The 26,952-nt window shown below is 39.2% G+C and overlaps 1 protein-coding gene across 7 annotated transcripts in view; it reads right to left on the reverse strand.

Annotated features, from left to right (window-relative positions):
* SLC25A13 (solute carrier family 25 member 13) overlaps positions 1 to 26,952 on the reverse strand; it is a 170,434-nt gene that overhangs the window by 67,916 nt on the left and 75,566 nt on the right. For all 7 annotated transcript variants that reach the window (XM_037508135.1, XM_054692375.1, XM_054692372.1 and 4 more), the window contains exon 5: positions 16,550 to 16,689. In XM_037508135.1, the coding sequence (XP_037364032.1) occupies positions 16,550 to 16,689 (140 nt within the window). The remainder of the gene's footprint in view (positions 1 to 16,549; positions 16,690 to 26,952) is intronic.

Here is a 26,952-nt window from a genome sequence, read left to right on the forward strand (position 1 = left end):
GGCCAAATCCAGCTTAAGTGATGCAGGTGATCAAAGGAAAAAAAAAAAAACCACCTACAAGGACATTAACTTCTGTCCAAAGAAGAGAGAAAAAAATCTTAAAGGTAATAATAACCTGGTACACAAAAGGTGATATAACACGAGGATGAAAAGGGCAGTTCTCTAGAAATGCTATTCCTCTCACACCACCTTAATTCTACCAATATTTGGGTCAGGTGAAACCTGGGGGTGCTCTCTGGTCCCCACCCTCTCTCATCCTATTTGATGAGGGTGGCCCCTTCTACCCAAGGCCATGACAATCAAAAATATCTCCAGACAGAGCCATATGCCCCTACTGAAGACCACTGCTCTAGAATTAGGAGTTGGCCGGTATGCGGGTCAGAGGGAACACAATTGGGGCAGTACTATTGGATGAGTGTTTTCATCCATATGATCTCAAGACAGAAGGCCCAATCTTAGGTTTCTAGTATTAATCCCAGGGGTATCCACAAAATAAAACAGCCTTGCATCAAAACCTATCTTCCATGGAGAGGCATCCCTTTTGCAAAAGAGCATCTATCATTTTCCTCATGACACACTGCCCTATTCCCAAATATGCGAGTGTGAGAGCAAATCTCTGCAGTTAAAATACATCACTGATGTGGCTCTCACAAACTTCAAGTTATTTAAATGAAAAGAAGTTTTATTAGATTATATGATATTGAAGAATTAATTGTTTAAACTTTGGTGAAATAATGATATAGCTGTATAAAAACTAATTGCCCTTGTGAAGTAGACCAAAATTAAGTATGAGAGACTTACATGAGTCTGAGAATGTTTCTAACTCCCTTTTCTTCCCTGAAAAAGGTGGGGAGATGAAGGAAAACAGATTACTCATAATAATTGAAACTGGATAATGGGGACATGCTGGGTCAGTGTACTTTTCTCTATATTTTTGTGTACTGCAAAAGTGTCTATGATAAAAACTTAAAAAAGACAATATAAAGTTAAGAAGCAGAGTTCTTAATCTATTCACAAGCCTCATCTCAGTTAAAGCATTTGCCAGTTTGGGGCTAGCTTGCCACTACTAAAACTCTCTTTGAGACCCTAATCTTTCAGTGCCTCCTCCACTCACTCCTTACCTGAGAAGCAAGTATCAGCCCTCCTCACTGTACCTTCCCAGGTAAAGGCCTCCCTTCCCAATAGCTTAAAGATTTCTTGCAAGGCTGGACTCCCAGGTCCCATCCCTCACTCTCATCTGCTAGACTAGAACTTCTAATTGCTTAGAGAACACATTCAGGTAGGTATTTTATAAAGGCAACAAAACTCCATGCCACTAAATCCACTATTAAATGCTGTTCCACCTGCCCTCAAGTCTGGTCCCTTTCCTCTGTTCAAAGCTTAATTACTGCCATGTTGTTTTTCTGATCATTTACCCAAGAAATACGTCATCTTCAGTTTTTCAAAATCCCTTTCCCCAGGGTAAAAAAGCAGTTACCTAAGTTAACCAACTAAGTCACTTGGACTTTGAAAGTTCACTCAAACGATCTCTAACTTCTCACCCCTGATGTCACTGGTTCCGGCCATCCACAGACCTCCCCTGAAGTACCACCATGGGCTCAACTGTCAGAGTGGCACTTCTCTGACTTCTGCAGGCCACTTTGTACACATCAATAGCTGCCTTTTAGAATCTCAGCTCTGACCTCAATCCTCCTCCACAGAAGCCTTCAACCGTCTTTCATCATAAAGATTCATCCCAGAAGCACAGCACTCAAGATCTAGAGGGAGCAACTCAGCCTCATCTCCAGTACCTCAGGTCAGCCCTGCCAGACCCTCCCCACAGCTGGGTCTTTGTACACACTCCTCCGTCTACCTGGCACAGCCGTGCCTCTTCCTCCAGCTCCTCCAGGTTTAGCTCAAATGTCAGCACATATGTAAATATAACTAGGCTTCTGAACTGAAAATAACTGATCAGAGTTCACGTGACACACCCCCCCAACCCTAAACCTTAATTATAAGACTTGTCTTATTTCATCTTACATGAAAACCAGTTGTTTACATTCCTAACTCTTTCCTACCTTGCCAGGGGAGAGACTACGTTGTGTTCACCCCAGGTATGGCGTGAATGCTTTAGATCTAGCAGACACTCAATAAACAGAAGACATACTCATCAGTGTCAGGTACTCTATCCAACAAACCGAATGAACAAATCATGACCTATTGAACAAAAAGGGGTTCTCTGTACAAGTGCCTTCAATTTAAGAGGAAGGAAAAAATGGATTGCTAAACATCCTGTAGTGAAAAATGACCACAGTATGTATTCAATTGAAAGTAAATGAACAGTCTCCTTTGAATTGCCAGACCCACTGCTAAAGCCATCATGAGTGACGATTACTCTCAACAATGGTGGAAGGTATGTTCAGTTGAGAGTAGAAGGTATGTTTAGTTATTTACCATTTCCCCTAGTTTAAAACTCAAATTGGGTCTTGGGGCCCCTCAAAATGTCATTAAAAAAACAACATCATTTTCACTGTCCACCCCATCTCCTCAGAAAGGAGGAAGCTGGAACATATCTGAAACACCAAATTGGAAAATGAACACCAAAGTGGGGGCCCATGCTTACTCCGCAGGCCAGGAGTTGTGTCTGTAATGGTGTCAGCACACATTCCTGTCCCTGCACTTCCACAATGAAACCCTCCCTAGCAGGGACCCTTGATCATGAAACAAGAAATACTCCCAACCTCAAAGATGAACAACTGGACACCATCTTTTCAACAGTGCTTCAAGATTAGGCACATTGTGGATCTATATAGTTCTCTAAATAGTAGGATATATGAAAACACTTAGTTAGGTATTTCCCCAACTTTAGAAGCAGCTGGCTGTAGTTCACCTCCTAAGAAATACCTGTTTATGTCATTTCTTCTTTTGAGTGAAGAAATGAAACTATTAACCATCACAACTGCCACAACAGCGACATCTAGTGAGCATGGATTAGGTGTCAGACACCGCTCTGATGTACATCATAAGGATCACCCACCTAATGCTCACAGCAACACTGTGCACTGGTCCTATTGTTAACCTCCTGGCAGCAGCTGAAGAAACTGAGGTCTCACAGACAGCAGCAAAGCAGGAATTCAGACCCAGACAGTGCCACCCCACTTATATGCCGCTAACACTTCACTATACTGCATGGGGGTGCCTGAGTAATTTCTACTACTGCCAGGAATTTGATTACAAAATAGATTTGACACTTAAGAATCTTAATAGCTATGAAAAGAGAAAAATTCAATTTGCTTTTAAATTATTCTTAGTGCTCTAGATTTTTCTGTCACCTATTTTCATGAGAAAACAATTCCTAAAAGTTTCTCATAAAGGCAGCCGTCTTCTGTGCCCTCAGCACACCAAGAAAGTTCTAGCAACAATAGAGAGACCATGGAGGAGAGAGAGCAAATCTAAAAGGCAGCCTTCTGCCCTTACTATATGTCTTCTTGTGACTCTGAGAGACCAAGAAGACAGGTAAAGAAGAATACTTAATTCAAAAATGAATGACCTTTGAAATTAACTACCAGGTTTACTATTTAAAAAATCAAAGTTCTGGGCCTCCCTGGTGGTGCAGCAGTTGAGTGCTGGGTTGCAAAGCTGCCCGTGGCCTCTGCAGCACCGGTTCGATCCCCAGCTGCTCCCCGGCCACCGGAGGAGGGTCCCACATGGCGCGCAGACCTCTTCTGCCGCCCGCTGCTCCCCTCAGCAGTGTACTTCGGTCCTTCTGCCTGCTCTGCTCCCTGCTCTGGCTCTGGTGAATTCTCTCACCCTCCTGCGCTTCTGACTGTACCCAGTGCTTGTATGTATGTATGTATGTATAAATCAATCAATCAATAAATAAATCTTTAAAAAAATAAAAAAAAATAAAAAATCAAAGTTCTGTACTGGTACCTGTAAAGCTATTTAAGGAAAACTGAGGGTTACTGAGACAGGAATGGTTCCTACATCTGAACTCAGAAGGACAAAACTGGGGCAGAGCATTTCAGAATGCATGAAATATGGTGTATATAACATTATGATCATTACAGTCCAAAATGAAAATCATTACATACATGCAAGAGAGGGAGCAGTGGGAGAAGCAACAAGTACAAATTGCATTTAAACTTAATGTATAATTGCAACAGGTTAAAAAAGAAAAGACTGGTGCTCTGAAGTTCTTTAAAAAAAACAATCAGTGGAGAGAAAACAGAGGGATCAGATCTTAGCATAAAACACAGAAGAATTTCACCTCAGAGCCACACAGCAGTGAAATGGGCTACCTTGCAAAGTAACAGATTTCCTGTTACTGAAAATATTTGTTCAACTCCAGGCTGAGGAACATATGTGAAGTAGTTTGTTTTATTTATTTCAATAGAAGGTGTTATGAAAGCAGTATGTTGCACAATTTGACAAAAATCTGAGTTTTGGAACAGGATTGGGCAGAGCCCAAATAATCAGTCATAACACTGTCAGCCGGGTAGGTTTAGGGGGAATGTGCTTGCATCTGAGAGCATTACATTCTCTCCTCCACAAACAAGGCCCAGAAACACCTACTGTGTTGGGTTGTAAAAACTAGCCGTTACGCATGACAGACAAGTAATAAATGACCCCTCTGACTTTTGTCTACGTGAATGGTTAAAAGACCTTTGAAATCTCTTCCAATATTAGTTGAGCCTTTTCAAACAAATCACTTAGTGAGGAGCAGCATTCTGTTGAGACATTTTGAACTAGTCACAGGAACACAGAGATGAAGACAAGATAGATAGAGCATAACAACATGAGCTGAATGCTTAAACACAACAGTTTTGTCAAGAACTTCAGAAACAGCATTTCATTTAAGCCTCACAATAATTCTGGGAAGCAATCATTATTACTTTCATCTTACGGAGGGGCTCCTTGAAGCTCAGGGATGCTAAGGAACAGGTCCAAAATCACATGGCCAAGAAATAACACAACTGAGATTTCTACTAATAACCAAGGTCTGATTTCAAAACAACTACTACCACTAATTTATGCTGAATTGGGTAAAATCATAAGAGGGTCATAAGTAGATCTGAAGGATAACTGGAAAAGAGATTTTAAGAAAAGTATTTTTGACTTGCAAACAAAAATGGAGCAAGGTATATCTTAAAGAAATCTTACCTTGGATGATGGGGGAGATAGGAGACTCTACCTACCACAAAGCAAAACATTTAACAGTAAATGTTAAAAGAAATAGAAGAAGACACAAAGAAATGGAAAGACAGCCCCTGCTCATGGATTGGAAGAATAAACATTATTAAAATGGCCATCCTACCAAAAGCAATATACAGATTCAATGCTATTCCAATCAAAATTTCAATGTCATTCTTCAAAGAAATAGAACAATTATTGATGAAATTCATATGGAATCACAAAAAACCCCAAATAGCCAAAGCTCTCCTGAAAAAAAGAGAAGGGAATGGAGGCATCACACTCCCAGACTTCAAACTCTACTACAAAGCCATAATCATCAAAACTGCATGGTATTGGAACAAGAACAGACATACAGACCAATGGAATCGAATAGAAAATCCAGAAATAAACCCACAGATTTATGGTCAACTAATCTTTGACAAAGGAGCAAAGACTATGCATTGGAGCAAAGAAAGTTTGTTCAATAAATGGTGCTGGGAAAACTGGGTCGCTACATGCAAAAGAATGAAGCTTGACCACTACCTCACACCATACACAAAAATCAACTCAAAATGGATTAAAGAACTAGACATAAGACCTGAAACCATAAAATATATAGAAGGAAATATAGGCGAAACACTACGTGATTTGCACATCAAAGACATCTTTACAGACACATCACCCAAAGCAGTGATAGTGAAGGCAAAGATAAACAGCTGGGACTACATCAAATTAAAGAGCTTCTGTACAGCAAAAGAGACAATAACAAAAACAAAGAGAAACCCCACCAACTGGGAGAACATTTTTGCACACAACACTAATGATAAAGGACTGATCACAAAAATCTGCAAAGAGCTGATGAAACTCAGCAACAACAAAGAAAATAATCCAGTCAAAAAATGGGCAGAAGAGCTAAAAAGAAACTTCTCTGAAGAGGAAATGCAAATGGCCAACAGGCATATGAAAAAATGTTCAACATCACTTGTAATCAGGGAAATGCAAATCAAAACTACCATGAAATACCATCTTACACCAGTGAGAATGGCACATATTAAAAAAACTAGCAACAACAAATGTTGGCGAGGGTGTGGAGAAAAAGGAATTCTTCTGCACTGCTGGTGGGAGTGCAAACTGGTCCAACCACTATGGAGAGCTGTGTGGAGATTTCTGAACCTACTAAACATAGAGCTTCCATATGATCCAGCAATTCCACTTCTAGGTATTTACCCAAAGGACACAGAAACATCAATTCCAAAGAACACCTGCACCCCTATGTTTATAGCAGCACTATTTACAATAGCTAAGCTTTGGAAACAGCCCAAATGCCCAAAAATAGATGACTGGATCAAGAAGATGTGGTACATATATACCATGGAATATTACTCAGCATTCAAAAAAGATAAACACATGCAATGTGCAGCAACATGGATGGCGCTTGGAAGGGATCATGCTCAGCGAAATAAGCCAGGAAGAAAAAGAAAAATACCGGATGGTCTCACTCATAGCAGGAATCTAGAAAACTTAAATAAGGGACCAGGAAAATGAATAACTATAAGAAAGTGAAAATCAAAATCAACAAAAAACTATGAACCAGAGACACTTTTTGGGGGGTGAGGGGTGGGAGGAGAGGGATTGGGTCAGAATGGGGGGGCTGCAATTGTATGGGGAATATAAAAATAAAATTTAGTATTTAAAAAAAATAAAAAATAAAATGATTCTAATGACAAAAAAATAAAGAAAATATGAAAAAAAAAATTTAACAGTAAAGAAATAAGGTGGCCAACCAAAATGAGAAGTGTGGAGTGAGAAGAGTTTAAGTTATAAATCTTATATATAAATCTTATAGATAACAGGTAGAAGTACAAATGTAGGAAATGTTGGTAATAGGATGTTAGGGAGAAACCCAAAGGCTAAGTGTTATTAGGTGCGTGCCATCCTCCAGAGACTGCTGTGTTTTGAATTCATGGATTTGAATCATCCCAATAACTGTATCAGGTAGGGCTGATCATCACCTCCATCTTACAGATGAAAAGTGATGTAAAGAGTAGATGAGGGTCACATGACATTAAGGATGAAACTGGGTATGCACCGGGTGGCTTGGCTCTGAAGTCGCAATCTGAACCTACAAGGACTGCCTGTTCTTTTAGAGGGAGGCATACCCCAAACCACAAGAAAATAACAGTTGTGAAAATAGATTAAATCAGCCCGCAGAACATACAATGAGCAAGCAGACAACAGAAATAGAACTGATACCTAAGTGTAGACAGAACATAAAATTGAGGATCTGAGTGAGGCCTTGTCAAAATCCCAAAAGATGGCACACCTCTGAGCATGCCCAAATGAAAAGGCCTATTAACTGCTGCAGTGTCGGAGACCAAAGAGAAAGGGCCCCTCCTTCACCTGAGGCCAGAAGGTCCCGGAGCATGGAGCTGTGCAGCCCTCTCGGGCAGTTCTGCGCAAACACATGAAAGGAGGCCCAATTTCTCTTTAATATTTGCCAGTGAACTGTTTTCTGTTCCCTCTATTCTGGTGCATGATGATTAATGGAATAGGCTTTTATTGCAGCAGTTTCCAACAACTTCAACACACCCATTCAGATTGCTGTCGGGGGAAAAAAAAGCCAAACTCTTCAAAATTGCTAGCTGTACAGAAATAAACGTATATAGGGGTTAGACCACTTTAGGCCCAATGTTCATGCTTCTAATAGCTGCAGGCCTATCATTTCCTTAATAATCTCCAATTGTCAAGTGGGTATTTTTGAATGCAAAAACTCTCTCCACCTTTATTCAGACATGCAAGTTTGTGCTTCAGCCTGAGAACAATTTATCAGGAACCAAAAGAAGAAAAAAAAAATAGACCAATAGACCCTCATAACAAGCAGCAGATCCAGATGATTTGTATTATAAACACCAAAAGGGACCCCTGGGTAGTTTGCATTTTTGTGCTTTGTACCATTTTGAAATTTTAAAAATTGAAAACTTCAATAAAAGCATGGAGCCACCAGTAAGGAAATGATACAAAAGAACTTCCATTTAGGAATGACGGTAAAAAATATTCTAGGGAAAATGCAGGTAACTTACGAAAACTAGGAACAAAATATAATACTTTCTTTAAGAAAATATGCTATCACATGTAGTCCAATTTCAAATATACTCTGTATTACTTCAAGTATCAGTACTCATATGGCTTATTTGATATGTGTATTTTATAATCTTACACTAATTTAGAGGGAAAATTATGATTAAAATAAAGAACGACGTATTTTTCAACAGAGAAAATATGGAAATTAGCAATGAAATAATAAGTAGAGAGATGAGTAGTTTCCATTCTAAACATTTTTTGTGCTACACATTTCAGTCCATGCAGTCAGATGCTCAGGGTTCAGGGTGAGATTTCATTGCCAGCTCACTGGGTGACGCTTTAATTCAAAGCGTCTTTAGAAGAGGCATGTGGGACAGCATGCACAGCAACACCTTGACAGAAACCGAGTACAGAGCTTTTCCATTTCAGTTTCCCCATTCTTGTGATTTAACAGTAAACTTCGCAGTGGTTACCAGCCAGGGAAATATGGAGTGTTCATTTTTACCAGGATATTACTACAAGAGCCTGCACAACAGGCTGCTGAACTAAACAGCAAGCCAGCTAACAGCACGGACACAACAGCAAGCATGCATTCTGATTCCTTGCCCAGAGCAGTGCAAATAAAACACGTCCTGCATCGAAAGCTTCAATGACCAGTATATTACCACACTTCTGGTCACCCGTTGTCAAACTCGCAATGACTTCCATTTGGACACAAAACACAATCAAATCTATTGGAGGAGCTGACAGTAATCCAGATTAGCCATTTTTATTAATTATTTCACTTTGGAATATCAAGTGGTGCTGTGCATTATGAAGTAGTAGCAAAGCTGTACTGCAGACCGCATCTGGTCCAACTTAAAATCAACATAAAAAGCACTCACATGTTAAAAATGCAAATATAATCATGGTCTCTGGCTACTAAAGATCCATGGTCTAGATACTTTTAACTAATACAGATGGCAAGTTGGGGGACAAAGGGCAGGCACAAATGGCTCAGGTTACTCAAGGCTAAGCAGGAACCTTGTTAGCTGTTCACTATTATATTTTAGGAAGTTTTATAGCAAATAACTTTTTTGACTAACACCTAAAATGTTTTTTATCAGTTCTAAACCTTATAAATTTTATGTTGCCCTGTTTTCTTTTGTTTGGTGATGGTTGGTGATAGGGAACAATTTCTTTTTTTTAACACATAGAGCATTTTATGTTGAAATTTTTGCCTTGTATCAGGATGCCACAAAAAAATATAGTAGCAAGTCTTTTTTTTTTTTTTAAAGATTCATTTATTTATTTATACAAGCATTGGGTACAGTCAGAAGTGCGGGAGGGTGAGAGAATTCACCAGAGCCAGAGCGGGGAATAGAACAGGCAGACTGATGAAATACACTGCTGAGGGGAGCAGCAGGTCTGCGTGCCATGTGGGACCCTCGCCAGTGGCCAGGGATCGAACCGGCACTGCAGAGGCTACAGGCAGGTTCGTAGCTCAGCACTCAACCACTGCGCCACCAGGGGAGGCCCAGTAGCAAGTCTTAAGTGATGGTGACTTACAGAGTAGAGCTAACTGGAAGCTTGAACCTCTGGCTCTAGGGGGATGGCAACCCTGCATTAGAGGACAGAGGTTGCCAGAGTCTTACCTTCTAGGGCTCAGATCCTGAATAACTAACATGTCTGTTTTATACAGACAAGAGGTGAACTTGTACTTGAGGCAAACCATAAGTCAAAATTAAAAACAAAACAGGTCAATTTGATTTAACACAAAGAACCAAAATCAGTCAGTTGCATTACTATATGCTTTGGCATTCAAGAAGGTTGTCATGGGGTTCACGTGCCTCACCAATATGCACCGCCAGCCCACTAGACACAGCCCTGGTTCCCAGGCTCTAGTCCCAGCTCTGTCAACTATGATTCACCTTTCTGAATTTCATCATCTTTTTCTGACAAAGGGAGTACCTGAATAAAGTATGGTAAAACACTCACACTTTGTAATTAGGGATCTCTTACGGTAAAACAATAAATCTTACTTTGTGATTATGGTCCAGTTACTTCATTCTTAAACTCTATTTGATGAGACGACACTAGAGAGGATTTTTTACCTCCACTAGCTTCCAAGTCAGCTATCCTTTCCTTGGCTAACTAATGGAACTCCAACTTGAAACTCTGGCCTCTCCACCAATTTTTTTAATGTATCTATTTTTTTAAAAGTACCCTTTTTAAAAGATTTATTTATTTATGCATAGAATAACTGGGGGGTAGGCCAGTGTTGCAGGGTGGGGGATAGGCTGGGAGGTGAAAGGATTCACCAGAGACAGAGTGGGGAACAGAATAGGCAGATCTACTGAAATACTCTGCTACAGGGAGCAGTGGGCAACACAGGAGAGGTCTGCTGTGCCATGTGGGTTAGCTCCCTGGCCGAGGATCAAACTCAGGTGGTAGTGGTGATAGCACTGAGACAACCCCTCCACCACCAGGGAGGCCTCTCTCCACCAATTTAGAGTGTTACTCACTTCTGGGTAATTCCTCCTCTGAGAGCAGTATGAGGAAGGCCTTCAGAAACAGAAGAAATGGACTGCCTTCATTAAATGGGGAAGAGAATTCCTCGGAAATGCCCTATGGGCCAGAATTCTGGGAGGTTCCAGTAGTATCATATTAATTCTAAGGAACTAAAAAAGGAAGAAATAACCCAACAACACATATGTGAACAGTGACATGTCAAGTACCACTCTGTAGCCGCTAATAAAAACTCTCTTTCCCTGTGCTCCTCATTTGAGTAAAACAACACTATTTTCCCCATTTGCAGAAGCCTAAAACCCAGGAATCAGTCATGAATCCTGCACCTCCCTAACTGTCTCCATGATAGTCGATCACCAAGTCTTTTCAGAACTATCCCTTGAACTTCTCTTGAACCATCTACTTATGCTCATTACCATGGCCCTACAACCCTGGCATTGTTTCTCTCTTAGAGAGTAACCAATTAGACTCTCTCCCCTCAGCCTTTTCTCACATACCAGGCAGATAGCTCCTTTTAAAACACAAATCTGCTCAAGTTTGTCTCTCCAAGCTTCCTATCATTCTTACAGTGAAGACCTGAAGACTGGATTCCACACTTTTAACAGTCAGGGTCATGCGGTCCACATTTCCCAGTGTGTGGTCCCTAACCCATCCGGAGTATCACAATTCAGGATGCTTGTTGGAAAGAGCATTTCTTACGCCCTATCCAGAACGACTGAATCATACTCCTAGGGAGAAGGAGGCCCAGGACTCTATACGTCTAAGTAATCATCTCAGAAAAATTTTACACTAAAATTTGAAAAAATAAACTGCTTGAGATCTAGGAAAATTAAAATCAATTTCAATTCCACTTTTCTGATGTTGAACAAATCCATAAAATTTCTCCAAGCTTCTGTGTGTTCATCTTTCATAGAGAACTGATAGCAATTACTTAACACATAGGGTGATTAGAAGGATAAACACAAGTAAAAGCACCTTCTAAGCTGGAAAATGCTACACGTGGAGGAGTTAATAGCAACTGTTCTCTAGTTAACAAGCATATTGCTCTTGAGAACAAGCCTAGACTTTTCAATGCTGTGATTGGGGCATTTGAAAATGCATATGTATAGATTATTTTAAAAGTGTAACCATAAGCTGTGAAATATATACCCATAATTATAAAATATTATCAAAAAGTAATTGGAAATGACACTAACATGCACACCTACTAAGGGCTTTCTTATCATATCTGGCAATTAGTGGACTTAGAGACAATGCAACATAGAGATAATAGCATCATATTTTTCAATCCCCCACACATCTGTGATCCCATGGAAGAAGCTTAGTTCTAGAGCAGTGCTCTCTATTCTTCTGAGAACCAAATGAAAGTATTTTCCCTGGAAAATTGCCTTTAAGTGCAAATTCTTACCTTAAAGTCTGCTTATTTTTTTGCAAATAGCAGAGGAAAATGATAATTATTTCTCAGGGTATTAAGGGGACACTATTATCGAAATATTTAAAAGCACTTTGTAAATTATAAAGATTACTTGCTTCTATTATTATTTCTTTTTTTGAGAGTGACTCTTAGTGTTGACTTTACAGAATAATTTGGCTCAAAAGTTGAAGAGGCCTTTCACAGTTGCTTAAAATGCCAACCCAGTAAGAAATGGGTAATGCATCTGAAAAGACATTTCTCCAAAGAAGATACACAAGAGGCCAACAAGCACATGAAAAGATGCTTGACATTATTAGCCATTAAGGAAACACAAATCAAAACCATAAATGAGATACCACTACGGGCCACTGAAGTGAAAGGCCTCGTGTAAAATAGGACAGTTAAATAGTCAACCTTATGCTGATAACTGCCTATTTACATTTATATTTTGGATGACTTCTCTAACCAATCTTTGAATGTTGTTTTCAGCTTACATCTGCCACAAGGATTTATGCTCCAGATTTATTTAAGGGAGGGTTTTTGCTACAAAAGAGTAACCTCGCAGGGCGAACATTTTATACCTGCTTGCAGTTGTTCTTTTGAGCTATCAGGCAAATAAATACAAGAACCCTTAGACTTGTACACTCTAAATGTCTCAAAATTGCTATCTCTGTACCTCTTGGCCCTTTGCACAAGGTCTTTCTATAAACCCTGCACACTGAGCAAACACTGCCCAGTTGGGTGGTTTGCCCCACTGGAGTAATAATCACAGCATACACATACACACAAAACTTGCAAATAGGGTACAGAGTTTTATTTTAATGTCATTTATGAACAGATCCATCACCTATAAAATGGGAAAATTTCTCCAAATTGTTTTCTAAGTCATTCAGCATATTAAAATCCTTTTTTCAACTAGCAACCATAAAAATCAGAGCTTTGCTCTAGGAACTGTGAGAAGTTATATGGAAAGGTTCATAGAATATTACAAAACATACATATCCACATACCGATCCATATATAAACTGCTATCACATTCATACACATATGTTATCATGCACAAAGTTCAGTGAGGTATGAGGACTGTGGCACCACTTCCTTCTGAAATCCTTCCCCAAGTAGGAAGAAGTCTTTGTAATATTGCTACTTGCTTCAACACTATCATTTGGACACAGAAAACAAAGAAAGAGAGTTAGCTCAAAGACTATCAAATGGATTCACTACTTTATGATTTTTATTTTTTATTTTATTTATTTTTTTAAAGATTTATTTATTTATACAAGAACCAGGGTATAGGCCAGATGTGTAGGAGGGTGAGAGGATTCACCAGAGACAGAGCAAGGAACATAACAGGTCGATGAGCCGAAGTACACTGCTGAGGGGAGCAGCAGGTGAGACAGGAGAGGTCTGCCGCGCCATGTGGGTATCTCCCTGGGCAGCCGGGAATCAAACCTGCGCTGCTGAGGATGTGAACAGCTTCACAGTGCAGCGCTCAACCATCTGCGCCACCAGGGAGGCCCACTACTTTATGATTTTTATGACCAAAGCACAAAAATGGCAAACTAGCATTCCAACTGTCTCTATGACCAGCACCACCTCAGGCAGTGGGCAGCCCATCCAGCCCACACACCAACGAACATGTGAACACACAAACCATAGTCACATATGACTTATAAACAAACTCACACTTAAATAGAGAAGACACAACACCTATAAATGAAGAAAAAAGAAATATGATCTTGCAGAGAATGGCACTGCCCACCAATCACAAACACATCTACATTACTTAAACATGGGTTTGACACACAAGTGTGAGGCTGCCACTGGCTGGGACCAACCTGAACTAACTTCTAGGATCATCACTGGGACAAGCACTGTTTTCTCAATTTTTTTTTTTAATCGCAGCAACACTGGTTTACAATATTGTAAGTATAGGAAGTGTAGGGTCCCTCCCTTTAGGCACACCCACCACAGTGCACCCACCACCAAATCACCCATAGTCTCTTGACACCACACAGGCCCCCTGAAACTACAAGCTCCTCTTCTCAGTTGTCCCCACAGCTGCTCCTCTTCCTCAGGGGACAGGCAGCAGCATGCACAATGCCAGACCTTTCAGGTCTCAAGCAGCCACACATCTGCTTTCACAATCTTGGCGCCAGCCTGGGAGCTGGTGCCTGTTTCTGAGCCCTGCCCTAGAGCAGAAAGGCGGGCACATGCTTGACAAAGCAAGGGCCTGAAATGTAGGAGATTAAGTTCTCTTATATCTTTAGGAAGTTCCCTGTATCCAGAAAAGAGCCCAAAGGAAGCAAACAAAGCATTTGAAGTAGAGGTCTGAAGCTCTACCTGCATTAAGAGTTCAAAGGCAGCAAAGGAGATATTTGAACGTAGAGGGGGGCTAGGGGTTAGAGAGAGAAGCAAGGATAGACAGACATCAAGACTGACATTTCACTGGCATTCATATAAAGTCTATCGTGTTACAACCATTCATTCCTTTACATCTGGGCCTGGAGTGAGACACAAAAGCAAGGCCCTAACCTAGATAATTATCTACCATACCCATTTTAATCTAGTAAACGTTTAGCACTTGCATTCTGGCTACAAAGTCAAAATCATCCCATGGAGGACACTGTGAAATTAAAGAATGGAGTCAAATACAAGTGAATGCCCTACAAGTTGCAGCTGGAAACAAACAGCAGTCCCTGAGTCATCTAATCTTTGACTCTGGCTTCTCCACATCTCTAGAAAGGCCTAGAAGCCGCTGTGAGTGGTTTACAGACTACTCAATTCAGCATAATTGATACTTGCTTAAAGGGAAATGCGATCATCCTTACTATCGCTAACATCCCATTAAGACTAAAAGTTAATTAGGCTGTGTTCCATAAAGTCAATTTGAAGCATTTGTCTCAATAGCATTATTGTAATTATTCCTCATCAAAATGACTATCACCTCCTACTGCACGCCAGTGTCTTATGTAAACAACAGCAAAAATCCAACAACTCACATTCCATTCTCCACCTGAGTTATTTAAGTTATTTAAGTTTATGTTTATATAGAATTGAAAATAGGGAATCACAGACATTAACATGCATTAAAAAATGCAAAGGCAAGTTGAGGACATCTTGTTTTAAGTTTCCCAAGACCAAGAAAATATGAGCAAGCTAAATAACCTGGCTACACTTCTGTATTATAACAATTCCAGTAAAAGTCCAAAAGAAAAGCACCTACTAAAGTCAACCTATTACATAAAAGTGGGCCTCACAAGATGCTGACAGAGGAGCAAGGGACACAATGCACATGACTGCACCCTGGGACCTTCCACTACTACCCGTAACAATTTCCAACCACTCCTTAGAAGGTTCTGGATAGGGGTTGGGGACATGAAAGCAGCGGAGCCACCAGGAAATGCACTGACAACATAACTGGTGACAAACAACAAAGACGATGCCCTGGCAACTTTTCCCACAGATCCAGAATTTAAACATAGCAAACCAATGTCCTTAAATGAGTCTTTTAAAACATTACATTTAATAACAAAATTTAAATTTATTTTGTTAGGAAACAAAATAAATTCATAAATCCAGAAGAAGTGAGTCGTTTGTCCTATAAAACTACAAATCGTAGAGTTATTGACCTCTCATGACTTAATGCTAACACTGGAATTAAAACATTAAAAAAGTATGCTTCATAATGAAGAGGGAACAGTAATCATATTTTGTTACTACTTCCATCAGCATCATTGGTGGCCCAATTATATGATTATAATTAGGGAGGGAAAGAAAGGTAGGAGGGACTGGGCCAGAGAAAATGCACCCAGGAATTAGATACTCCCACAGTTCAACCCTGGATATGGACAGCAAGCGCCTCTCAAACATGGCTGCAGAGCAGAAGCACCTGGGAAGCTTTAAACATCCCACAGCGCAGGAGTCTAACCTCTCTACCCCCTCCATCAAATAAAATCTCTAAAAAGGAGACTTAAGCAACAATAGTTTTTAATTTACCTCCCCAGGTAATTCCAGACCCTGTGCCTTGTCTGTTAAAGAACTCAGGTGAAATGATTCTATGCTTCGATGCTGATGGTGAGCTCTCCATTTCTCAGGGGAAAACAAAATTAAATTAGTCAGCAGTAGTGGAACCAAATATAAGAGTTCCCCTTCTAATTCTGGCCCTCCTGACTTCTGAGCAAATCACTTGATTTCCTGGGACCTCAATTTGCATTTCTGTTAAACTCAAAGGGTTTCTAAGTCACAGAGTTCACTTAATCCTATGGTTTCTACATTCTAATAAAGAAATATTTTCAAATGGGATAGTTTGGTCAGGGTTAGCAAGTCTGAGTTAAGTCAGGATCCCAATTTTACTAATTTACTCTATATAATTTTAAATATTAGACCCACCAGTAAAAACTGAGTGAATTCCGCATATGTCAGGTGTCTTTTTCTTTCTTTTCCAAAATGTAGTTGCACAAATTCTGAATCCCAGTTAAATGGAATATGCTGGTGAATTGTGGTCTGTCCAAAAACTTGCTTAACATCCTCTGGAAAGAGAAAAGAAAGGTTGATTAAAACAAAACAAGCTGGTTTCCTCCTTATAAAATCTATTATTTTTATTTTTTTTTTAGAGGCATGTTTTATTTATTTGTTTGTTTGTTTGTACATGCACTGGGTATAGTCAGAAGCAGCGCGGGAGGGTGAGAGAATTCACCAGAGCCAGAGCTGGGAGCAGAGCAGGCAGAAGGACCGAAATACACTGCTGAGGGGAGCAGCGGGCGGCAGGAGAGGTCTGCGCTCCATGTGGGACCCTCCTCCAGTGGCCGGGGAGCAGCCGGGGATGGAACCAGCGCCTCAGAGGCCGCGGGTAGTTTCGCAACCCAGCGCTCAACGGCTGTGCCAGCCACCGGGGAGGCCCATAAAATCTATTATTAAAGGAACATTGCTACCTTATTAGGAAATGCAACTCAACTTGAAAAACCCACACAGATTATAAGATCGTGATAGAAATAAAATTCAGAATCCTCATGGAATCAGTCAAGAAATAAAAATTGCTAATTCCACCAAACAAAATAAAGAGGTGCAAAAAGGCCTTAAAGTAGGAAAACAAACTAAAGCAATAAGCTAAATCCAATATCACCAACTCATTTGTTTTGTTTCAACATACATTCTTTTCTAGGCATAGGGGATATAACTGAATCTTTAGTGGCAGGAAAGACACAAAGAAACACATATAGCACATTACAGCTCTTAAATATAGTCCTTTATCAAGTTAGCAGAAAGTTTTTAAGGATTTTGCAATCAGATGACTAAAACCTGAAGCGCATATTCAACATCACTAAGACTCTGTTTGAGCTTTAAACAATCCTGTTGTTAATCAAATCACACTTGCAAATGAAGGTGAAGGTTCCTGTATTCCTCCTTCCTCACTTTGGAAGACATTGTAGTATCACCTCAGGTCAATAACCTTCTCTGCTTAGGAGGCACAAGTAGTTTTCTCACTTAACATCTGATTGGTTAGGATTTCTCCATGCCTGTAAGTCACTGAGAGGTATGACTATATAGCTGGAAAATCAGAAAATAAAAGCCAATTTTCAAACTCTGCTCTGTACTTTGGCTCCCATGGGAAATTCCTTGAGTTTTACCACAAGGCTCCAGAAGTTAACCATAAGGCTGCCATAGCACTAAACCCTTGCCATTCCGTCATCTTTCTAAACCAAACATGTAGTCCTGGAGAGGAAAGAGGAGACACAAAAAGTTCTAGTCTTTTGGTTACTTACTTGGTTCATTTAACTATACACACACACACAGAGACACACATACATACATACATATATGTGTGTCTGTGTGTGTGTGTATATATATATATATATATATATATATAATAAAACTGAAATAACTGATTAGCTGAGGGTTTCCAGTCAAGCACCATTTGACAGATTTATCATTAACTTAAAAAGAGTTCAAAGGTATCTCCTAGTCTAAAACACAAGGTCTTAAAATCTCAGCACTAGGTGGTCATCTGGACACAGACATAAAATAGGCTAGCACTAAAATATGAAAAAAAAAGCACTAGATACGCATTTGGGGTATTTAAAGTCTATTTTTCTTACTTTAGCCTTTCTTCTTGGAATTGAAAACAAATTGAAATGCTTATCTCTTAAAGTAAAGTGTAAGTATTGCTATTTCAGTCCGTGCCAAACAATCCATGTTTGGAAGGTCAATCAAATAATGGTGAATTATTTAAAGCAAGACTTGACCAAATAAGCACAAGAATCCTTTCTGTGTGGGACTTTGCCTTCTCCGCAAAACGTTTCCAGTCTAAAAGCCTGCTGTCTTTTTTTTTTTTTAAATCATTACAGATTAACAGACAATTATAAAATGACAATTGTTTCTTTGTTAAAGAAAAGCTCAAAAAGCCAGCATATTTCTCCTAAAGTTAATAAACTTTCCAGCTTATGGAACATGACTGTAGAGGAAAAGGTTGGGATTTTTAGGAAATGGGGGACAGAGAACATGATCTTGTGTAGACAAAGTAGCATGTCCTCGAACAACAGAATATTATTCATCAATAAAAGGGACTATAGCTGTTACATGCTACAATGTAGATGAACCTTGAAAATTATGCTAAGAAGTCGGTATATTATATGATTCCATTTACATGAAATGTCCAGAACAGGCAAACAACAGCAGACAGCAGATTAGTGATCGCCTAGATCTGATGGGATTGCTAGAAAATGTTCAAAAATTGAATGTGGCAATGACTACACAAATCTTAATATACTAAAAATTACAGAATTATCTACTTGAAATGAGTGACATACAGTTCAGTCAAGCTTGTTTTTTCAAACCTGGTACTGTCAGATCAGTCTCTTCCCAATGGGTGTCATTAGCCAAATTACCTACCCTGACTCAACTCTCTCAATCTGTAAGATGGGAATAAAACATCATCCTAAAGGCTCTGGATCTAAGTGTGCCTACTGCAATGTTCTAAACAAAGTACGTGACCATTAAAATGGCAAAGCTCCAAAATCAAAAGCTTTAGTTATAATGAAAATTGCTATCTGGGTACCAAATATTTACAAATGATACAAAGAAAAATCAGGCACAGTGTGATTTGGAAATATCATATTTATACATTTCTCAAAAAGCAATAATTTTCCTCAAATATTTAAAATCCATCCTTCTCTTAGCTCATAGACCAAAATTTTGAATGAAAAGTGATCAAAAACTAAGTAATTTTCCATTATGTTTCTGAAAGTATGAAATTAAGAAAGATTAAGAACCTCCACTCTTTACTTTGAAGATCTTTCAGATACTAGAAATATTTAATTGGCAAATTACTTGCACATGCCATTAAGTGGTTAGACTGAATTTGTTTTTACAAATTCTATGGGCTCTTATTCCTTAACCTCCACTGCACTATAATCTGAAATCATCAAGGTCTTCACTTATGCAAATTTTAACTTTCTAGGTTTTTGTTTCCATACAGAATAACTAAATTAATGCACTTTAATTTCTAAAAGATTCACTTTTTGAAGCTGCAAATCAAAGAAAACAAGTTTCCCATTAAAATAAAAAAGGTTCATCAAGCTGTATTATTTCAAACACTGAACCATAATATCTCTCACAGATCTTAAAAATTTCATTAATACAATAAACACAAAAAGGATGTTTCTGTTAAACCCAAAAGTATATCCCTCTTGGATGCAAAAAGACACTCACTATATAGCCGCACTTATTTCTGACCAGCTTCACTGGGGTGCTTCTTTCCAATATGTGCTAAATCCTCATAGAAAGTTGCGGTTTTGCTCTGAGGGAAAAAATATTCTATCCTGCTGATATGGTTAACAACAGCTTATATGGCCATCGTCTTTTAAGCAGGGAGCAAAAGACAAATTGTTGAATTCGTAAGTTAAATAACATAATAGACTAAGTGGATGCAGACCTATCTCTACTGCCACAAGCTCCAACATCAAGGTTGCCATTTCAAACCCTTTTGACAAGTGCCTTTTTATATTAATCACAGTTAAGGGTCTGAAGAGGAAAGAAGTATTCTGGCTACAATTCAGATTCGCTCAAGGAAGTTCTAGGGGGAAAATGGATGCCATTAAAACACAGTAAGTACAGAGCAAGTACTTCACACATGAAGCCCTTCTCATTAAAACTGAGTTCTTTATAAGTGCCTGTAAACTTGTTTGTATTACTATTCTGAACATGTAGGTACAGTGGTGTTAAATATCTTTCAAAAAAATAAAGCATACATAGCCACGCGTGCACTGGGCAAGTAGAGCTGAATATTATTTTAAAATCATATATGCTATTGGCTATGTAAAATTAAGACTTTGGGGTGGAACTACTGTGATATGAGTTCATGTGGCATCCTAGAAATAAACACTGTCCTTCCAGAAGCACCAGAAGACACGGTGGTGGTTCCTATGAAACCCAGCACCTCCCGTCTCTGGACCTCCTTCTACATCTACCAAAGAAAGCAATAAATTACACTAGGCATTGTTCAACTGCACTGCCAACCATATTCACTTGCTCAAAATATTCCCAAGCCCCACACCCAAAGATTTTGATTCAGCAGGTTTGAGATGGAGCTAGAGAGTCCACAGTTGTAATGAACAACTCCCCCCTCCCCCAATCAGAAACCATCATCTGCCTTATTCATAAGAATTGTTCCTATTTTAAAATCTGATGGCTCTATAAGTTCTCAAGATTAACACACTACTTAAGTCATCAAGGTAAATGTTGGTTAACTACAACAAAAAGGTTAAAGGCCAGCAGACATTTAGCCCTAGATATTAATCTTCTATCATATGCATTAGCTAAACCAACAGCAAGAGAGGCCACTGAGGTGTTTTCAATCTATCTCCTAGAAAAATTTATTTGCAATTGAATAGAATAAATCATTAGCAGCCTTTCATAATTGTGAAAAGTAAGTCAGCTAAAATGGTGAGTGGAGTCATACCCCAGACTGTGGTCACTTTCCAGATGTATAAGCTTGCTTTAATCATCTGGTGTGTTAATTATTGTTAACTTTCATCACTACTAGAAAAGAACACAATCAAAAAACTCCAACTCTTTGAAATTCTAAAAGCAGTAGAAAGAACCCTAATTCATTCTTTAAATGCAAGTGTAACATCTATATTGTTTAAAAAACCAATTTCCTAAGCTAGTTTCCTTAGACGGATGTTATCAAAAATAATTTTCTTGCAAAAGCATTAACATACATTTAACCCTACTTAAATGCTTCAAGAGCAGATGTACTACAAATGCACACCCACAGTGATCCCATATTAGTATAAAACTGTTTTATTTCAATTAAAATGTCTAACTATCCACCCCCAACATATACCTAAACTGTAATTTTCTCTGAGAACTTCCAATATGTTCTTGATTTTGTTTCCTTTATCAACCTATCAGAGCAAAAACTGCCTTGCAACTGTTGGAAGAAATCAGTCATTAGCAGCAAGATTACAGCAAATTTTCCAATTTAGAAAAACTGTATTTTTATCTCTCTCTCATACTGAAAGAATAATGGTATAATTTTACTATTTTTAAATGAGCAGTACAGTTTAAAATAGTCAAATTTTCTCAGTGCTCCAAGTTTTTGGATTTACTGTTAGCTTTCTGTTCTCTGCACCTCCTTTCTATTCACAAGTTCTCTTTATCTTAAGTGCACTCATGTACACACACACACACACACACACACACACACACACCCCACCCCCAGGGGCAGAAGCTCCCAATTGGGCCTGTCTACACCCTGATAGTCTAAAGAGCAGTTAACCTTCAGGCAGTAGTTAACTAAGGAGTGACTTCACATGGTTATTGTGATTTACTCTTCAATTGACATTCTTCCACCTTCTCAACAGGCCTGCTCCCCCTGCAGCCCACCCCCCCCCCATTTTTAAAATGGAGCGATGAAGTAGCAAAAAGTACAATATTTTAGCCATTTGAGCATGGACGATTCTCAAATTATCCCACCAACTGGAAGTGCTCTCTGATACTACTATCTTTCAAAATTGAAGCCATTATGGTCAATCGTGCAAATCTGTATTTAGCTTTTCGTAAATAGTGGATTTTTGACCCAATGAACTGGAACAGCTCTGAGCAGTCCCTAGGACCACAGACAAGCCATTCAACACACAGCCATGCCTCAAATCTTAACAATGTTGATGTTCTTTACTTTCAAAGAGCAAAAAAGAACACACCTTTCTTATTCAGAATCCTTATTCTCTATTCGAATATGTACAGGCATAAGAAAATATATTCAGTTTCCAAAATAAAATGCAATAAAATCTCACTCTAGGGCTGTAAGTTTCTTTCACCACAAGAACACATTTTTATGAAATGCCCAAATAGGAATCAATATTAACAAAGAACATTTCCTTAAATAATGTTCCTCTTGACTCTTAATCATTTTCCTCCCTCTGTCATCTTCCTGAATATTTCATTTTCCAAATGTCTTTACAAAGATAACAAAAAAAATAAACATCTTTCCAGTACACTTAAAAAATCATGGCTAAAGTTTTTGGCATCTTCTAGTATAATATTGACATTGCTTATATTTAACATATTATTATTTATTGCTTATATGTTGTTTATATTTAACATTAAATTTGGGTGCTTACCTGCAAAACTACTCATTTCCATACTTTTTAGCTCTCATCATTTCCTGCAACCTGAATCAAAAGACTGAAGTGGATTGTTCCCATTTATTTCCTCACCCCAGAGCAAAGCAACTTCATTTTCATCACAGCAGGTGTTCCTGGACAAATACCTAAGTGACCCCAGAAAAATGCCCTCCAAACACCAACATGTCAGAGAATTAACTAGAGAAGGACATTAGAAATCGCCTCATTGGTTCTGTGGATTTCGTTTGGGTGTTATGTACAAAAGAAAGGTCCTGTTCCAGTAAGTCCGACAAAGTTAAATAGATTTATTTTTTTTTGCAGGATACTCAGAGTCTTAATAAACTAGAAATTTTAGGCTTTATGATCGTCTAATGGGAGAACCCATTTTCATACAACACTTACTAACAAAAACAGGAAAAACCACTTTAAAGTACCCAAGCTGACAGTATCGTACAACAGTGAAGATTAAAGGATAAGAGGCCACTGTAGTTTCCAATAAAAGAGCAAGATCAGGCTAGTTTCTTCTGGACTCCAGGTCAACCACCAGAACAGCAAGCCAGCTGAAGCCTCCCGGTGTGACACAAGGCACGGTTTGCCTTACAATATGAAGTTTCTAACAGTCGTATTGGAAAGCCTTAAAGAAGATGTATATGTCCACTCATTCACATGCCCCACTATAAAAAGCAGTCCTTATCTTTTTGACAAATCACTGGACCCTTTGAGATTTCCACAAAGTAAATGCTCATTTATGCATACTACTATCATCAATTGTGGCCAAATTATGGGCTGACACTTATTCAGAACCCCAGAGTTGGGAACCCCTTTCTTGAAAGTCCTATTAACAACTGCAGTCCTACACACATCACCACCACTGCTGCTGCCACCACCACCTTGGTAATGAAATTGGGTGATTATATTCATACAGTAAGAATGGTAACTTTTAAATTGCATATAAAACATAGCTCATAAAATTTTGTTACTGAACTGAAAAAGATAAAGTCTAAGAGAAGAAAAAACATTCAATCGCATTATGCAAATATAAATGTTATATTTTAACTTAAGGAAGTGCTATAACATAGGACATACTGTGAATTTTCAGGAGGACGATTATGACTTTCACTAGACAAAATAAGATTCAGGTCCCCCTCTACTGTTGAAAGAGGCTGTTAGAGTCACCTATTGCAAAAGCAACAGCTGAAAAAATGTGAAAAAATAGGAATAGTTAATGTTAAATCAGTGTCATGAAAACACTACTCACTGGTGGATGAACAGTAGTTTTAAAAGTTTTTATTATTTTTTTTTTCCTTGTATCATTGTTCATTTTGGTACACTCTTTGATTTCTCTCCTCAGGTGGACTCCCCATAATTCTCCCACCATCGTGGCACCCGTGACCATCACCATAGTACCTTGTGCTTTTCCCTTCCATGTTTAGACCCTTCTTTCTCCCATTCCCATCCTGTATGCCTTACATCTATGGTTTGCCTGCCAGTTTCGTCTTTTGAACTAAGTATTTGAGATAAACAGTTTCATTAAACTCATACGTAAAAACTCAAAATGAAAATGCTCTTCAAGCATCATTTAATGGAAAACACCGGAAAATGAAAGTGTCTGGGAAACTACCACTCACGAGGTGTCTGTACGAACCTGCCAGAGGCCAGGAAAGTCCTTTGACACCTGACTTGGGGTTCCTCCACTCACAAAATAGGAGTGATCACCAGCTGCTGCACAGAAGTGCTGGGAAGCAGGGAGGCCGCTGTTTTGCCCCATTCCTATCAACCCAACAAAACTCATCTTTTCTAAGTATTACTTGATCCTGTGCCCATCCTCCAAAGAATGCTGCAGGACTCCCAATGGTCTCTATCACATAACACCTCCTGCTCAGTGGTGTGTGTGTGTGTGTGTGTGTGTGTGTGTCTCGGGGGTGGGGAGAGGGGGGAGATATGGTGGGGGTGCTCCATCACAGGGCCCCCTCTCTGCCAGTGCCCATGTCTCTAGCTGTATAGCTCAGTCCTGGGCTTTCTCCACTATGCTCAGCCTGTACCAAGACCACCTTCCCACACCTTCCACCACTTTGATTCTCCCCTCCACTCAGAATTCCATTCATATCAAAAGAAGCTTTCCTGTGTAAAGCCCACATCAAGTCATTTCAAAACTACCTGTATATCTTCAATTCTTGGAGGCAACTTTCTATGTACACTGAGAACTCCAATCCTGGACCACTCTTCTAATTCCCACTATGGTCATAAAGTAACAGCTTAATTAATCTAATAGCTAACTGTTCTTTACTTCTTCATGAAAAACGATTAAACACCAGATGCCCCTAACACCAGATGCAGATGAAACCACAGTGAGCGGAGTGATCCTCTCTTGGGCCCAGGGCACAGAGCACGAAACCGCCAGAGGGAGGCAGTACCGCACAGCGAGAACACTTGCCATCACCAGGTTGCCACCTGGGCTTCACCATGGACATGAGTGGCCTAGTTACTTAACTTCCCCCAGGTCATTTCCTCATCAGAAAAACAAGAATTACAAAAGTACTGACCTCCCAGGTAGTGAGGATTAAGTAATAAATTACATACAAAGCATTTAGCCCAGGAGCAGGTATGCAGTAGTGATGAACAAACTTAAACTTCTTTCTCTCTAGAGACCATGCAAACCACAAGCTTCTGCAGCAGAACAAACTCAAAAGCTGTGACCCGGTTGGTCCTTCTTTCTTACGTTGATGTTGATCCCCCTTTAACCCCACAGCCAATCAAGTCAAGTCATGTAGACTCTTTCTCAGAATGGCCCTAGGGGCTTCCAGAGATGAGTCCAGTCCAGGCCTCCATTACTTTCCCCTAGACTGTCACAGCACCCCCAAGTGACTGTCACCTCTAAGTCTTCCTGCAGCACAACCCATATCTTATAGCATGGCATACTGGTGTTGATCTAATTTCAGATACTTTTAAATCTACTCCATTTCTCCTATCCTCACCTGTTATACATTATAGATAGTAAATCTTGATGTCATACATAAGTGTATATGTATGTGTATATATATATTTGCATTTATTTTATATGTTTAAATATACAGCATATTTTACTGTCTTTTTCCATAAAATGTATAGTTTCTGAAGAGAGGAATATTTCAGTCTTGTCACTGCAGTATCTTCACTCTCACACATGGTAATCAATCAAATTAGAGCCTTATCTTTACTTATTATCTCAACCAGTGAAATGGCTTCTTACAATTACTGAATTTCTACCTCTCAAATTGCATATTTACATTCCTATTTGACATTCTCAGTTATACAAGCAGGATCAAACACATATACAAAAGTGACACCCTACTTTCTGCCCCCCTCCACCCTAACATGCCCACAAGCCTCCCATTCTTGGTTGATAAATCCACCCTCCCAGTGGTCTAGTCAAAGATTTTGGAGTCATTTTTGCCTCCTCTCTCCTTTCACATTCCAGATCCAATGCGAAAGTAAAGTCAATTGATTCTCTCCAAAATATATCCAGAAATTAACTCCTTCTTCCCAACTCCACTGCTACCCATATTCACATTCTGGTCCAAGCCACTATGATCTCTCACCTGGATAACTACCAACAGTGTTTTATTCTCTTTTCACTCTGATCCTTCAGAGGTCTATTCTCAACACAACAGTCAGAGTGATACTGTTAAAACATAAACTAGATCAACCTGAGGTGGGAGGTCCTATACTTCTAATACACAAACAAGATGTAAACCAATGCTACCTCAATAAAAATAAATATATAAACCAGATCATATCACTCCTCTGGTTTAAAAAAACCCTAATGGCTTTGGGGCCCAAGTCCTAACCTTAACCTACAGGGTCCTACCTGAACAAATCTGAGCTCCCCTCCTACTTGTTTCTCCCCATCCTACTCAGTTCACATGTCTCCCTCCTTATTGTTCCTCAAATGTGCCAAAAACACTCCAGTCTTCAAACATGGGCTATAGTCATTCCTTTGTTCTGAGACATTCTTTCCCCTTCTGTATCCCCATAACTATAACACCTTTCCTTCAACTCTTTCAAATCTATTCACCTAAAGTCACTTTCTACATGATGACAAGTCTGAATATACTACTTAAGATAGAGGTCCACTGCCCAGATCTATTCCAGAATTCCTGATCCCTCTTATCATACTCTATTTTCTCC

The sequence above is a fragment of the Talpa occidentalis genome, unplaced genomic scaffold, assembly GCF_014898055.3.
Source record: "Talpa occidentalis isolate TD23 unplaced genomic scaffold, MPIMG_talOcc4v2.1, whole genome shotgun sequence".
Lineage (NCBI taxonomy): Eukaryota > Metazoa > Chordata > Mammalia > Eulipotyphla > Talpidae > Talpa > Talpa occidentalis.